Raw genomic sequence first — 16,070 nt, 5'->3', positions numbered from 1 at the left:
TGTCGGCTCGGTCTGAGCCGCATGCAAATGAGGCCGTCTGTGTGTGCAAATCTAATTGTTTTGTTTCATGGAAAAAGGTCGGACACGCAATAGAGGGCTTTCTTTGTCTCTTTATGCATCATATAAAACACACAGACAGGAGATGATCGCTGCCTCGCTGTAGAAAAAGAATGGGCCTCAAATGAAAGACAAAGCTGAAATGTAACCCTGCGGCCACCTCAAATCACAGATAACTCACACAAGTCCATGATTGTCGCTTCGATGAAGCATCTGGTTCTACACATCTGAGGAGTTTTTCGGAAAGGAGACGCGGTCTTGATTTTGACACCAAAGTCGTCATCACTGGCAGCAGCTGCACTTTTTCTCCTTCTTTGATGGGATGTACAGCAAGTGGCTGCTTATTGGGACCTCGCCCATCTGCGTGGCCGACCCTTTTTCCTCCAACTCGGCCAGGATGCTGTTCTCGAACCCCAGTGAGGCGACCCGAGAGAAAAACTCGTTGACGTTCTCCCCTGTCAGCGACGACACGGCCCAGTACTCCGCGCCGATCTCCCGCGCTAGCTTCAGAGCGTCTCGTTCCATCTGAGAGTACTGAGCGGGAGAGCTCAGGTCTTTCTTCGTGCCCACGAGGAACAGCTGGATAGCTGCTACGTCGTTGTCCTCCAATGACTCTTCCAGCCACTGCCTCACATGGGAAAAGGAGCCGATATCGTTCACGTCAAAGGCGACGATCACGACCTGAGCTCCTCTGTAGTACGAGGAAGCGATACATTTGTACCTCTCTTGTCCTGAGGTGTCCCATAGCTGGAGCGTGAAGGGAACACCCAGCACCTGGAAATTCTCTATCTCAAAGTCCACCCCCAACGTTGCATTATAGTTTCTATCAAAGACGTCTTTGCAAAACCTATTAATCAGACAGGTCTTGCCCACAGCCAGGTCGCCCACCACGATCACTTTAGAGATCTTATAAGCCAGGCGTCCGCTAGGCTGCTCCTGACAGGCCGTCTTGACCTTGTCGTTAAAGTTCTCCCTTCTGTGCAACGCAGCCTCTCTCCTAAAACACTGGGGGAGCCGAGAGATGATGCGGTCGTTCTGGATGGGAGGAAGGAGGTTCATGGCTGAAACCCAGACAGCTTCAGCTCGAAAGGACAGATGGTTCCGCTCAGGTTCTGCTCTTCTCCGGGCGCTGGGCTGTCATTGAAAACATTAATATTGACAGTGAATCGTCTGCAAATGTCAATGAACAAATCAATCTTCTTTTTTCCTAATACTGTATCTATTTATCCCCATGCAAACCTATAAATGAAATATCCTAGATGTGGGCAGTAGGATTTCCTCTCTGTACATTTGATATCAAGGGGAAAAAAATCATATAAGATAACAGCAAAGATCTGAGTCACTAATTAGTGACTAATAATTAGTATTGAAAGATTGTTGCAGTAAAGTTTACGAATGTGCCTCGGCAGAGAGAGGATATAAAGCACATGACGCATTAAAAGAACTCTGTCAAGTATTTCGCTGATCAGTAGACGTGCTATTTTCCTAATGCAATGATCTGGTTTTGTCGCCGACGCCCCGATAAACTCCAAGGCCCACTTCCTGTCCCGGGACATTGGCGCTCTACTGTGTTTCCACCTCTGCATAAACCGTGACCACATCCCCGGCGCCAGGTCGTACAAAGGAGGGGGCCTTTTTTGGCCCTTTATTAAGATAAGGGTGGCCTCTTTCTGCCTGCTGGACTCTGCCCGTCTCTCTGCACCGTCGTGTTATTTTGTCGTGTCACTGTGTTCTGCTATCCTGACCCTAAAGGTCGCCAAGGTGGCGTCCGATTGGCGCTTGAAGAAGAGCCGTTATTGGAATTCATTAAACATTGTAGACATGGAGGGTCCAGTCAGTGGAGAAGTCGGACATGGTTAAGTTCACCTTGTTAGACTTAAGTTGGGGATTAAAGCATTGAAAAGTAAAAATGGCCATTTGTGGTGTTTTTCAATGTTTTGCAGTATTTATTTTTAAATGTTGGCCTCTCGATAGTGTCTGGCCTGCTAGATGGTGTGAGACTCTGTTAACACATTCACCTAATATAACACATATTTTTCTGTGGCCAAAACCAACACATCTGTCTTTACATTATTTTGGTGATGTTGGAAGGAAATTAATCCGGGCAATGTGACGGGAGGAAGTGGCGGATCTGGTCTTCAAGAAGGGCTTCACACTTAAGTCATTTCCCTTCAGAAGACCTTTTGTTTTGGGCTGCAACGGGAGCTGCTTGGACCTAACCCAGTGATCCAACAAACGGAGGTCATTACTGTGTTTGAGGGGCCAGAACGACGACCCCGAGCTCCCACAAATACCTCTCACGTTATGAGCCAAATGTTAGCTGATGTTAGCACGTGGCTAATATTACTATTGCTTGATGGTCTTGACCCCCACACACACACACACACACTTGCATTTAACGTGGCGGCATAAAGATTTATTTTGTATTTTGTTTGCAGTATCATACCTTGGTTTTCTATTTTTAGAATTGCTGACCAGTTGAAGTTAGTTGGCGCCAGTTGTACAGACAGTTATGTAACCATGTAACAGTCATGTCGCACATATATAGAGTATTTGGCTTTATTCAAAGCTCAATTGTCCTTTGATCATTTACTGTAAGTTCTTTCAGAGTTTGTATTTCTAATTAACATTGTTATTCTATTAATATAGTAAATAGAACACGTATACATCACATTCATCATTTGGTATCATTTAAGCTGATCTTTCTTAGACTCCTAATATATTCGAAGGCGATATTTTACAATATTCAGGACGGCTTTTGGTTTTGGTTTATTGTCTCAGACTTTCTCACCAAGTATAAAAATAATTATTGTGACATTAATGTGAAACGTGGTTGTAATATGAAACCCGAATCGCACATTTCTGTCAATCTTGTGAATTTACGCTCCAACTCAACAAGACATCCCCTCATTTGTTAGCAGTTTTATGGACTATTCTATAGTAACAAGATGCCATATTTGGCTGTTATGTTTACAGTAATCACAGTGAAACCTTATATTAGTATATTATTGATTTTACTTTTTGCCTAATCTCACAGTCACAAATACAGGTTTCCAAGCACAACACGTGTTATTTGCTGTTAAAATGAGAGTTTAAACTGTATCGTGCTAATTTGTCCTGTATACAAAACCATCTCAACTACATCTTTACTGTTTAATTGAAATATTAGTCCCTGTAATTATGACTTTTTATTATTTATTTCCATATTATGCATCTATTTTCTTTTATTTATGTTTGTCTAGTTTCTTGCCTTTTTTACAGATATATGTCTTTGTCGCTCATTCTTTTGTTTGATATTAATAAAGACTTTGGGTTAGGAAAAGATCAGGTCTTAAAAACATTGCACAGAATCAATATGGAATCGATTTTGTTGAGCTTAATGACACTGACAAAACCTCGATGGGCCTCGATACATCGAGCAGGCGCCACCTATAGGTGAAATGGAGTAAAAACTCAACTCGTTAATAACAGTAGGTTATCTATCTATCTATCTATCTATCTATCTATCTATCTATCTATCTATCTATCTATCTATCTATCTATCTATCTATCTATCTATCTATCTATCTATCTATCTATCTATCTATCTATCCATCTATCTTGAGACTCTTGGGAAATTTGATAAACTCGGTGATTTACGGTGCGCCTTTATTAACTCACGCTCTTTCCTCCTAATTGCTTTTCCGCTGCTTCAGTGGGGAATTCGCCTTGTGGGGTCGGTGCACCGCATGGAGGGGCCCCTTGTGACATCTGTCACATTACTTATCTGTTTCACACCCCCATCGTCCTCCTGATGGGGAGTGTGGTTCATAATCAGTGGGCAGGAGAGGTCATTGTTCTTATAAATTAGCAACATTTTAATAGTATCACGTGTGTTTCCACAGGTCTAAACGCAAGTGAAAAATGTAAATTCCCGTTTTTATTCAACAGCACGCCCCGTCTATTGGCTTAGCTCTGGTGAGGGTGGGGTCTCACTTAGGAGTCACTGACGCCAACAGTGGTCTTCTTTGGCAACAGATTCTGACAGTCGCAGTGTCTGTGTACAAACACGGGAAAGTATTTTCAGCCACGGGAAAAACCTCGCACGTTGACGATGGCCGAAGAGTCCTGATGATCAGCAGCAACATGTCCCGTTGTCTCACACTCCTCGAACCCGTGCGCGCCTGCGTTTACAGCTGCGGCTCCATCCTGTCATCCGGAGCAAACAGTTGCTTGTAAGCATCAGGTGAGCCTCTTCAGACAGTTTCCGCTTCTTCTCCTTCGGTCTGCTGGGTTACAGACTTGTGGTGGAGCAGGAAAAAGGTGGAGAAAGGCGGATCCGGACAAATATGAGCGAATCATCCGCGCCCTGACGCGCGCCGGTGAGTGCGTGTTGGACCGCTGACTGTGGACTAGTATGAAGCGCAATGGCTTGGTGTGACCGCGGAGTTCAAACGCTGTTGGCCACAGTGGGGGCTTTCGCCGCCTTCAGCCTGATGACTATCGCCATTGGCACGGACTACTGGCTCTATTCGCGGGCGTACATCTGCAATACCACCAATGCCAGCACGGACGAGACCCAAACTCAACCCAGGACCAAGAAGGGCGACCTCACCCACTCCGGGCTTTGGAGAATCTGCTGTATTGAAGGTGAGCCCGCCCAAAAGCACTGAGCTGTGCATAAATACGAGAATGTGTTATAGTTGAACACAGAACGCACAGTTTTCGCATCTATTCATGCAGCATTTTTTTTTTGGAATCGTTTGGAGTTTTTTCGTGCGTAAAGACGCACGAAGGATGCGCTCATCGAACGTTTCGAACGCAGTTAACAGAGCTATAAACTCCCATACTATTAATAAGACAAGTTTCTGTGCTGGATGCATATTTAATTGTAGTTTACCAGCTGAATTTGCGGCGCGGATCGAAACGCCGAACTAATTTCCAGCATGTTTGTTTTCCAGCCGATGCGGCTGCGCCCCAGACAAGCCGGCAATCGGAGTCCATTCACTCAGAGTCGGCCACTGTCAGCAAATGTGCGCCCTGCGAGTCTACTTTCATTCATGCCTTCTTTGTATCCGATGCTGTTGCTTGGCAACATCACTGAAATCGCTATGGAAACATGTCCGGAGATATAAAAATAGATGGCTCTTAGTTCATCACGCTCGGGATAAAAGCAAAGACAAGTTTTTCTGAGGGTGAAAATACGCCAGTTTCACCTTTTCAGCCTGTTGTAATGTTTTTAACCTTTCCTTTTTAAAAATCATATCTTCCTGGTTGAAAAGGAGGTGCGCTGCAGTGACGTCTTACTTTCAGAGGTTAGACAGAAGCTCATTCACTCACTCACTTTCCCCCTCTGGCCTCCCCTTTGCCTCCCTATGAGTGAATGAATGAACCTCTGGCATTAAACACAGATGTTTTGGAAATCGAGTTGAAGCTTCTGCAAAGTTGATTTTAATGAATATTTACAAAATCCCATCAGTTATTTGACTGTGGCAGTCTGCTAGATTTAGAAGATTTTCCCACATTCTGTTTCTTTAAAAATAAAACGGGATCAGAACTCATGTTTAAGCAGCCCTCGTCTCCCTGTAGGAGGAAGACAGCACATTGAGTTGCAGGAAAAAGAGATCAGAAAAGTGTGTCACCTCCTAAATGTCACACCAAAAGTCTGAGTTCTTTTCTCGCCACGTCTACCAGAGCGTCTGAGAGATGTTCTCCCAGTTCCCCGTCGAGGTTAAGCCGTCCCCGTGTTTTTGCTGTGATGATCGACACCATCCTGGTGTGATAAGGCTGCTTATTTTGACGCTCGGCTGTCACCTCTTTGAGGTGCAGAGGCTTCAACCTGTCCTCTGAGAAGCCAAAAAAAATGAAAAGAAAATTTAAAATGGTGCCACCGGGCTTGATTTTCCCCACCATGTTTAAAGGAAATGAGGGGGAATTTCAATAGAGGTTGATCAGCGGCAACGATCAACTGAGCACAGCGGGATGTGTTCATCCTTTGTTCTTAAAGGGCGAAATACAAAAACAACCTATGATATCATCCTCTGCCGAGCAAACATTTTCACTTCCGTGCCTCTGCTGAAAACTACGAGATGCTGGACAGTGGCTGTTGTCATGGAGACTCCTAAGTACAGGGGAGAAGACAAGAAGGGAAGATGAAACCCCAACACCCCACCCCTTCTCTCTCTCTCTCACACACACACAGACACACACACACATACACACACACACACGCACGCACACCCCTCCGGCTGTACAGCACTCTGGTTTATTGACGGTGAGGATTGGGTGTATCACGGAGGGTGGGGGGGTGGTTGGGCTGGGTGGCGTTGGGTTGGGGGGCATCACCGTGTTTTGCTGAACAGATTGCAGCGACAACCCTTCGTTGTAACAAGTATCGCGGCGGCCCTCCCACGACAAGCAAGGCCACTTTAACTCCAGCCCTCGTTTGCTGGAGTTTCTCTGATTTCGTGTTCGTCTCTCGTTTATGTGTCTTTCCCACTCAAAAGCTCGCAGGCCTTCGCCGGGTGCAACTGATTTGCATCAGAATCGGGAACGCATCAGAGGCTTTTTTATTCCGCCTTAACGGTACATGCTGCCTGGAGTAAACAAAACCATCCCTGACAGAGAGGAATGACCTAATGACTAATCCAATTGGCTGATCCATATTTACAGTCGGCGTCCCGGCCAGAGGAGGCTGCTGTTCTTCAGGGGATGGCGGCAGAATTTGTGAGGAGGAAGGAGGTGGCGGGGTCACTTCTCGGTTTCCGCAAAGTTTTACAAGCTGGTAATTAAACCACGTCCAATGCGAAACTGTGGGGGCAGTAATTAGCCAGCGGGCCCTTGCATCCTCCTGAGCTACTCAGTCCTTCTCCTCACGTCCGACGTGCTTCCTGTTTATTGGATTAACTCCATTGCTGCATGTGAACGAATGCTTCCAACACCTTTTACAGTTATTTGGAAAACATTTGCCTTTAGGTCTACATTTTAGGAGTCACTTTTCTTTATTCCAGTAAGCTAGTTTAGCATGGCACAAAAATGGTGGCTGGACTTGGCCTCTTTGCTTTTGTAATGTTGGCTAATTAGCTGATAGCTAACAAAACATTCAGCCAGGATTTAGCTCATATTCAGGATGGTTTGTTCCTTTTCATGCCATTAAAAACACCTACGACTGCACCAGACATCTTTTCAGTTTTGACAGTTGAGGCAAAATTTCCAGGGGGAAAAAATGTACAAAAGGGATTCCATAGATCAAACATAAATAAAACCATTTCCCTGACAAATCATTTTTGGTACTGTACATTTTTTAAAGTCGCATTCTTTAACAGCCTTCAAAGATCCAACAAATCTCATTTTTCTCCCAACAAAGAGGATACGTGTTCCCCGTACTCCCCGGGCAGAGCCAGGTTTGAGGAAAACCGCCTGCCTGGTGACAATTTAATTAACCAACTGCCAGTCATATCAAGACCAAATCACTCATGTTGGCGCCAAATTGCTTTTCCTTCATCCTCACTTGGCCCGTGGAAAGACAAATCGGAGGGGGTTTGTTTGATTACCCACATGCCTCTGTGCTCCGCGCCCGACTCTTCCCTGCTTACCTCGTTAATAAATGCCTGTGTGAGTGTGCGCGTGCCTGCATGCGTTGGATGCAGAGCCTCACTAGCGCTGCTTCATGTGTTTACAGCTTCATAAAGCCTAATCATCCCACCTGATGTACACCTCTGTGTGCACCCCCCCCCATCCAGGTCCGTGCCTGCAGCAGAGCGCTGGTTCTCATCTGTGTTATTGTTTTTTTGGACGTCTCCACTAAAAATATATTTCCTGCCGTAGGCTTCCAGTATTAACGCCACTTCTGATTGGTCTAATTATCCATCAATGGCAGAGCCGCCGATGTGTGAAAGTGGGGAAACCGCGGAGCTCGTTGTCATGATGCACCTCACCTCCGGAGAGTGACGACTCAATCCGACGGTGCTATTGGCGTATTCCTCCGGGGTCGCTCCCCCATTGGCCGCGGCGGCGTTGCTTCAAAGTAATGGCAGCGTGCATCATCCTGTTGCTACCGGCGCCACAGCTGTGACAGCTGCTCAGTTTGTACATTTGTACCTACACGTGTTCGCACACACGGGCTGTAAAGTAGGGACAGATGCGTGAAGGGTAGTGCGTCTTGTGTGTGTGTGTGTGTGTGTGTTTCTCCATGGAGGCGCCGTCACTTATTCAGCAGGTGTCAATGTGGACGTCAAAAGCATCCTCAGAGATTGTTTATGGAAATGAGCTTATTAAAGACTTACTGAGGTTGCTATAGAGAAGAGGAGGAGATGCTCAGCATGGGGCTCTGCAGCTCCGCTGAGGCCCTGAGAGTCTGTTATCTCCGGCAGTATCTGTCAAGGGCATCGAATCAATGCTAGATCCGCCGCAACGTACACACTCGAGCCCCCTCGAAATCCAAGACTCGGTTTCTATATTATATGTTCTTTACTGCAGGGTCAACATTGGTGTCTTCTGTGGTTTCTTTAATTTGAATGTGGCCGCCTATCTGTGATATCCATCCTCATCATCCCTCTGTTGCTGTGCTTTTGTTGTTTCATTTCCTCTTCCCTTCATCTCCTGGTTTATCGCTGCTCCCCCCTCCCTAGTCTGTATACAGACTTTCATCACAGGTAGGATCCATCACACACACACAAACACACACACACGCGCACGCACACCGTCATATTTCTGTCTTTGTGGGGTACAGACATGATTCATAGCCATAATATCTTACAGAGTCTTTTTCCCTAACTCTAAACATTCCAACTATCCCCCTAACCCTAACCAAAAAATTATAACCAGTAACTTAAAACCAGGCTTTAACCTTCAATCATTCATTTTCAAGTTGTGGGGACCAGCCAAAATGGCCCCACGTTGCAAAAATGCCCTCACTGTTTAGTAGAATGAGTATTATGGTACTCGATATGTAGCAAGTACAAGGACACACGTGCACACAGACATACACACACATTATGTTCACACGTGCATTAATGCTGAAACGATCTAGTGTTCATTCTGCAAATTAAAGGGCAGCAAAGGTGTGTAAATTTATATTCAAATGGTTTAAACTCTTTCACAGATTTTTTTTCCCAGAGATAGGAATGAGTGCTCCATTTGCATCATCTGATTTTATACTAATTAATTTGATGTCCCTTATTAAGCAGGAGACCTAGTTAATGTAAATGAGCCGTGGACTTGGACAGTGATGGCTGCCGACACCTCGGTGTTTGTCTGGGTCGGTTATTACAAGGTCATACTCGTGAGACCCTCTGTCTGTCGTGGATGACATCATTACAATTGTCTGTGGTTTTTGCTTACAGAAGATGGAAAAGCTGTTGGAGCATTTCCCCCCCCCCCCACATCCCACTGGATAGTGACTCTCTGTTGTGTCTGTCCTTTGGGGTGATAAGAGTCTTGAAACCAAATGATTGGCCATTACAGTATCTGATACTGTAGAGCAGCATGATAACGAGTCAGCTGCCCGTAGAAAAGCAACGGAAAGCTTTGATAAACTCTCTGCCCATTAGAGATGGCCAGTTTCAAAATCACGATTGCAGAATTAGCCAGCACAAACCTAATGTTCCTGTTGTACAAACATTCACCCAGTCAGCTCCTTCAAATCCCCTCTTGTTGTGTGCAGGCTGATGCAAAGCATAAATTTACTCTTGCTACAAAGTGCAGCTGCAGCCTCTGCACAGGCAGCATTTAACTCTGTGGGGGTTGTTTTGTAGTGTACCTAAAGCGTTGAGGGTTTTTTTTACAGCCCAAACCAAAAAACCAAGGAGCAGCAGGCATTACCACTATGACATTGGGTGCACCCATTGATACCACCCCGACCCCAGCTCAATTACAGCTACTCTCTCTCCCTCTCTCCTTCGCTCATGATCTTGCTTACCTCGATATTTAAAACAGTGCACATGTGCTTGCTCGCTCGCTCAAGAAGGCCACTTGTTCCTCCCACCACTCAGCCGCTCACCTGACACGCACCAAAACCCCTGGAATCCCCCTGGGCAATGCAATCTTAATCCTAGCGTTGTGTAGGATACGCAGCGCTCCCTCCTCCCAAAATGTGTGCAGTGAGCTGTGCCTGAAGCAGAAATTACTGCGGCTTGTTATTATTCTCATCATTTGTGATACGTTTACCAGAATTGCATGTTGGGGTGAGGTGGTCTGTTATTTCAGAGCAAATATGTGACTCATACCTTTAGTTTACTCTATTCAACGAAACCTGTTGACATTGGCTGTATTATTCAACCACTTATACTTTTCTTTTGTGAGGATTCACATATAATAGTGAAATACATGATGTGTTCAGCTCTTCCAGTTTTTTACTCTCACCTATAGGAGATTTTAAGTCGGAGATACACGTGTGCCACAGACTCATTTAAGGCTGTGTGGTTGTTATACGGGACAGTTCATCGACTATTTGCTATTTCCTGTTAGACTATTAGACTCTATAAAATGACTGTTGCACTCATGGGAATAAAGTCAAACAAATCACATTTGGAAGAGCAACAGCTAAAAATCCAACCTGTTCTTTCTTTTCTTTTCTTGCAGGCATCAATCAAGGCAGCTGCTACAGAATCAACCATTTTCCCGACGACAACGACTACGACACGGACAGCTCTGAGTACCTGCTCCGTGAGTGCTGACCTTCATCTTACTTGTTAAATTCGCTGTGATGGCAGACCTTGTACTGCCATATGGGGAAACGGAGGAATTATCATTCCTCATGTCCAATCATTTACAGAAACAATGTTTTACACTTATCACATTTTAAAAAATGTCAAAGATTCAATATAATCTTCAAAGACTTTTGTGTTAATTTACAACTGCAGGTGCCTGTAAATGGGTGCTGCTAAATGTTCTTGAACAGAGGAAACAAGTGTTTTTTCTTCGTGTGATGTCATGGTATTTTAATTCATTTGACAGCCTTTTTTGGTTGATTGCCCGTCATATCTGCACCTTTGTTCCAACACTATTACTTGTTACCTAAATGGTCATGGATAAAAAAGACAGAACTGATTCTCCAATTTGAAATGATTCGATCGATCAACTCAAAGCTACAAAAGACAAGCTCACTCACGAGTGCACGGACATTACGCAACCGCTTCACGGTTTACTGGTCCATCTTTGTCAATTGTAACATTTTTCTTGCATTCGCACTAAAATGAGCGCAATCCTTCTAGAGGATGTATAAAATATAAATGAAGAACATTCCTCTTGTGTAGGATATTCAGTTGTGAAACAGTCAATACGGAACAAAAAAGACTCATTGTGCTGGACCCATTTCAAGTTCAGTCCATTAGTCAGGAGGGTTCTTTCAACTTCAGAGTTTAATAGTCTCATCTCTCCTTGATAAAATGGGACAATGATTCATTACAGTGGAGGGGAATGGTGGAGACTCCTGCTACATACAGCAGCTGATTGGCATAACTTTGTCACAACATGGCAGGAAAAACATAGAAGATAATGGAGCTTTCCAAAATGGGTGGGAGAAGAGATGGAGAGCTAAAATGGGCTCAGCGGGGTGATGTGGAGTGTGCAGAAAAAAATCAGCCTGAATTAGTTTGACCCTTGATGTGCCAGTGATTAATCTCCTTTAGAACAAAATCCATTTTCTTCAGGAGTTCTGAGCTGTCAATTATGTATGTGTAGGTATAGTCCGCGCCTCCAGCGTGTTCCCCATCCTCAGCACCTGCCTGTTGATGCTGGGCGGGCTCTGCGTCGGGGTGGGCCGAGTTAAGAACAAGACCAACAACGTCCTCCTCAGTGCCGGCATCCTCTTTGTCGCTGCAGGTGAGCAATCACGTAAGAGCTGGAGTTTAGTAATGACTGAGGAAGCAAGACACGGCTCCTGTGGTCACATATTGTGTTTCATCAATGGTGCAATCATAGGAGAAGAAGAGAAGGTCAAGACTTTTATTCACCACATTCCTCAAGTGGTGAGGGTGCTGATGAGGGTCCTGTAATCAGTGGTGGATGAATACCCTTACATAGTGGGAGTTTTTTAGGTTTCATCACTGCAGCTGTGATTGATCAGTCAATGGAGTCTTCTTCTCTGCCTCTTCATCCTTTTCTTCCTTTCCATTTCATTAGGTCTGAGCAACATCATTGGCATCATTGTTTACATCTCCAGCAACGCAGGAGACCCCAGCGACAAACGCGACGACGACAGAAAGTACACCTACTCCTACGGCTGGTCTTTCTACTTTGGCGCCCTCTCCTTCATTGTGGCTGAGACGGTGGCCGTCCTCGCCATCAACATATACATTGAGAGAAACAAGGAAGTCCGCTGGAAGGCGCGGCGCGAGTTCATCCGTTCGCTCTCCTCGTCCTCTCCGTACTCGCGGATACCCAGTTTCCGCTACCGCAGACGGACGTCAAACGCCAGCTCCCATTCTACAGAAGCGTCGCGTGAAAACTCGCCAGTAGTTGGGCTGAAGGGGGCCCAATCTTCCAGCGGAGCCCTCGATGAGTTATCCATGTACGCCCTGGCGAGGGACAGTGTGACGGACAATACCTACAGTCCCGAACACGAGGCAGCTGCCGAATTCCTCCAGGTCCACAATTGTTTCCCCAATGATCTGAAGGATGGAGTGAATCGCAGGACCACACCGGTGTGAGCAGTTTTTTAAAGAGCAGATTCTAGCTTTAGGATCAGGCGCCAACTGAATGGCAGCAATGGCCGGCCACAGTTTTGTGAAGAAAATACCCAAGAGCAGAGAAGAAGTAGTGTTGGCCAAAAGGAGCCAATGAACCAATCATTAACTGCATTTTGACATCATATAAGCGGAGTAAAGTTATATTCTTTGTGCTGTAGCCAATGCAAAAGTAGTGGTATCTCTCAGCTGTTGAAACGCTTCGCAACGTGTGGCTCGACCTCTTATTTGTGTGCTGATCACGAAAAAAAACAAAACAGACTAAAGCAAACAATTGTGCCATTTCCGAAGTGTTCTACCTGTAAAGTATTTAACATGGTGCTAAACTAAATGTACTCTTTAACTTGAAAGTGTTCCATTTTTGTGTGCAATCGCGATAAAATGGGATTTTTCGAGATAAAACGTGATTTCTTCTTAAACGTTTGTATTGTTCTCCTTAGCCAGTTTGGTCTTGCCTTATAATCTTGTCATAGATATAAAAGTCATTATCGGGACTGTTTGGGAAAATGCGTGGCCTTTAAAAATAGCAGCAGTCAGTGTCTTTTATATGACTTGAATCTTTCGCAGATTGCTTGATTTGACGACACAAATTTCCCCCGAGCCCTCTTTCTTGAGCTTTTCCTTCCATAGAACAAAATGTCCATTTCATCATTGGTTTTGATGGCTTCTTTGTCGACCTTTATATGACCCCCACATCAGTTCCATCACGTCGTTCAAATTGACGGTAACATTGTGTGAGTGCCACACAAACTTCACAGCTGTGAAATTGGAACAGGTCAGGGCTCTCTTTAGCCCCAAACAAAGCCATAGAGTTCAGAACGGTTAGCAGATAAAGATCAGAGTCAGTTGGAGAATATTTGTCTGTCTGTCAAACTCCCTCTGAGTCCATCTGGCCATTTTTCAAAACCCAGATAGATGCAGCAGGAGCTGTCTGTTGCCACAATTCTAAAGGATTTGCTTCTATTAACCAGGTTGTGTGTGAGCGTGTGTGTTTTATACATGTTTTTGATACCTGTTGGGGACCTTGTCAAAACAGGAAGCTTATCAGGACCTCAAATTTTTTTAGGGACCAAAGATAAGTTCTAATTTGGCAAAAAGGTAATTTTTGACATCTAAATTCAAAAATAGGATTTGGTTGTGTGCCATCGTTCTGCACTTTCATCCGTTCCCCCTCTTTTTTCAGTCTCAGGTAATACCATGCTCTTGTGGCAGTCTGAACTCATAGAGGTCCTCTTCCCATGTTGTGACTGTGCTGGGAAATAGACCAATGACAAGCATGGATAAAACACATAAAGGATCAGAACAGCTTAATTGTATTTAGTAAGTGCTGTGAATATTTGCTTGAGCTTCATTTGCGGTGTCAATAACAATTTCACTCAAGCACAGAATATTATCTGATTGTATTAAGTGTGTGTGATATGCCATTAGAGATACTTTATATACCAGGCTGAGCTTGTGTAAAAGGAAGCCATGAGTTTGATCCATTCCAAGTGTTAATCTTTTACTCCGTATTCTAGTTTGTAGGGAATACAAAAGTGTTTGTAAAGTAAAGATGTAAAATTGTATAAATATACAGTAATTAAAAAACAAAAACGGCAAAAAAAGAGATATGAACAGAATAACAATGCCTTCATGTACAGTGGCGTTAGTCATCAGCTCCATTCTCCCATTTTATATTCAGGTAAACACTCACCAGTTTTGCCGTTATGTTAATCAACATTCTGTTTTGTAAGGGACAGGAGGCCATTTGCTAATGTTGATTAAGAGCTTCTTAGTGTGAATTTAGCAATTTTCAACTTGTTTCAATTCAAATGTAAAAATTGTAGTAGCGGGAAAATGTTGGCCAAATGAACCGTGTACAATAAAAATCTGAGGGAAACAAAAATGAAGCCTTTGTTGTGTTGTATGCTATAAAACCTCTGTTCGCCAGTGGGACTAGATAGAGCATTTTTACTGCATTTACTCACAAAGCACATAGTATTTCATTTATCAATGAATCATTTCTTTTTCTCATTTTCACTTAACAATAAGAAATGTACTGAACAACAAGCTAAATAAGGGTTGTTGTGTCATTTATTTTGTTAATTTATTTCTTTGTTTAATTACAAATGTTGTAGACACAATGAGGAGGCTAACAAGCTGAAACTTAACTACTGAGGACAATAATCATATGTTAATTTGTATGGGATTAAAGCTTGTAACATCACAGAATACAGACTACCAATTTAGTTATTTACTTGTTTGTTTGTTTTTTCCAAATCAAGGCGGTACTGATACATCAAAATTAAAATCCATGCTAATGTGTTGTTGTGCCAGATATGAATAATGCACACATGGAAATGAAAGTGTTCATGTCAATGCAGCTTTGTTGTGACATGATTACGACCCTTCATTCAGCTTTCATTCAGCTCAGGATGACCTTCCCTGAGTCCAGAGTGCCACTTCACGAGACTGATTCACTGTCAGCCAAGCATGAGCTACGAACCGTTGCAGCCTCAGAGCTAGCTTGCTGTTTGACAGAAATAAATCAGGCTGTGCCGTGCGGATGGCAGCTGTTTTAGATCAAAATGCTAAAGAGATGTCAACCTCTCTGATATGAGAGATAAATCAGCCCAAACCCCCCTTTTCCCCCATCTGAGTGATCAGATGTCAGAAGTCAAAATAAAAGCATGTCCTGCCCTCAACACAGTTGCCATAATCAGCAGCTGTGAAACAAACAGGACAGAAATAGAACCATGAAAATGAATCAGAGCCATTAATCCAGCTGTAGTGGGAACTCATAGTAATGTCTGTTGTAAAACCCTTGTAACTCCTATATAATTCCGCCTGTTTTTAATCTGTGCTCATTAGCTCCCAATCCACCGTCCCACATCACCTCACCGCATGTTTCATGCAAATTGATGGCTGTTGCTACAAAGGTTGAACAAATGTTTTCAGCAACACCTATGTGGTAACTAATCCCCCTCCTTTACGAGGAGAATACTAATGTGCCCCCCTGCTAAAATCCCTTCAGGCAATCTTATTTTATATATTTAAATAAAATTGCCTGTCATTAACAAATGCATGCAGGTGGGTCCCTTTTGGAAGCTAGAGACGATCCATCACAGTTAAAGTTGTTTTTCTATCCTGTAATTTAAAAAAAAAATTTAGACACTAGCTAAGCATAGATGTTGATCTCAGTTTTGCCTTAACATTTGATATCAGAGGTACAATACCAGAAAAATAAGTTACAACAAAGAAAAATTTCAAGCCAATTAGGCAAAAATCAAAACTACCTTGAAAAAAGTTACAACAGACACATAATGTATATCGGACTATACCTACACATACATAATTTGCCAGGCGAAG

At 43.8% G+C, this 16,070-nt stretch overlaps 1 protein-coding gene and 1 pseudogene across 1 annotated transcript; one reads left to right on the top strand and one right to left on the bottom strand.

The window, feature by feature from the left end:
* Positions 1 to 90: 90 nt before the first annotated feature.
* LOC101071877 (ras-related protein Rab-34 pseudogene) lies at positions 91 to 2,572 on the bottom strand (annotated as a pseudogene).
* Positions 2,573 to 3,974: 1,402 nt separating this feature from the next.
* On the top strand, positions 3,975 to 14,607 carry cacng4b (calcium channel, voltage-dependent, gamma subunit 4b). Its single transcript, XM_003964559.2, has 4 exons — positions 3,975 to 4,686; positions 10,618 to 10,701; positions 11,719 to 11,859; positions 12,160 to 14,607. Exons 1-4 carry the CDS (start codon positions 4,464 to 4,466, stop codon positions 12,684 to 12,686), a joined length of 975 nt encoding a protein of 324 aa, XP_003964608.1. The 5' UTR covers positions 3,975 to 4,463; the 3' UTR covers positions 12,687 to 14,607.
* Positions 14,608 to 16,070: the final 1,463 nt, after the last annotated feature.

The sequence above is a fragment of the Takifugu rubripes genome, chromosome 5, assembly GCF_901000725.2.
Source record: "Takifugu rubripes chromosome 5, fTakRub1.2, whole genome shotgun sequence".
NCBI classification, from domain to species: domain Eukaryota; kingdom Metazoa; phylum Chordata; class Actinopteri; order Tetraodontiformes; family Tetraodontidae; genus Takifugu; species Takifugu rubripes.
This window is presented reverse-complemented; position numbering and strand designations above follow the sequence as displayed.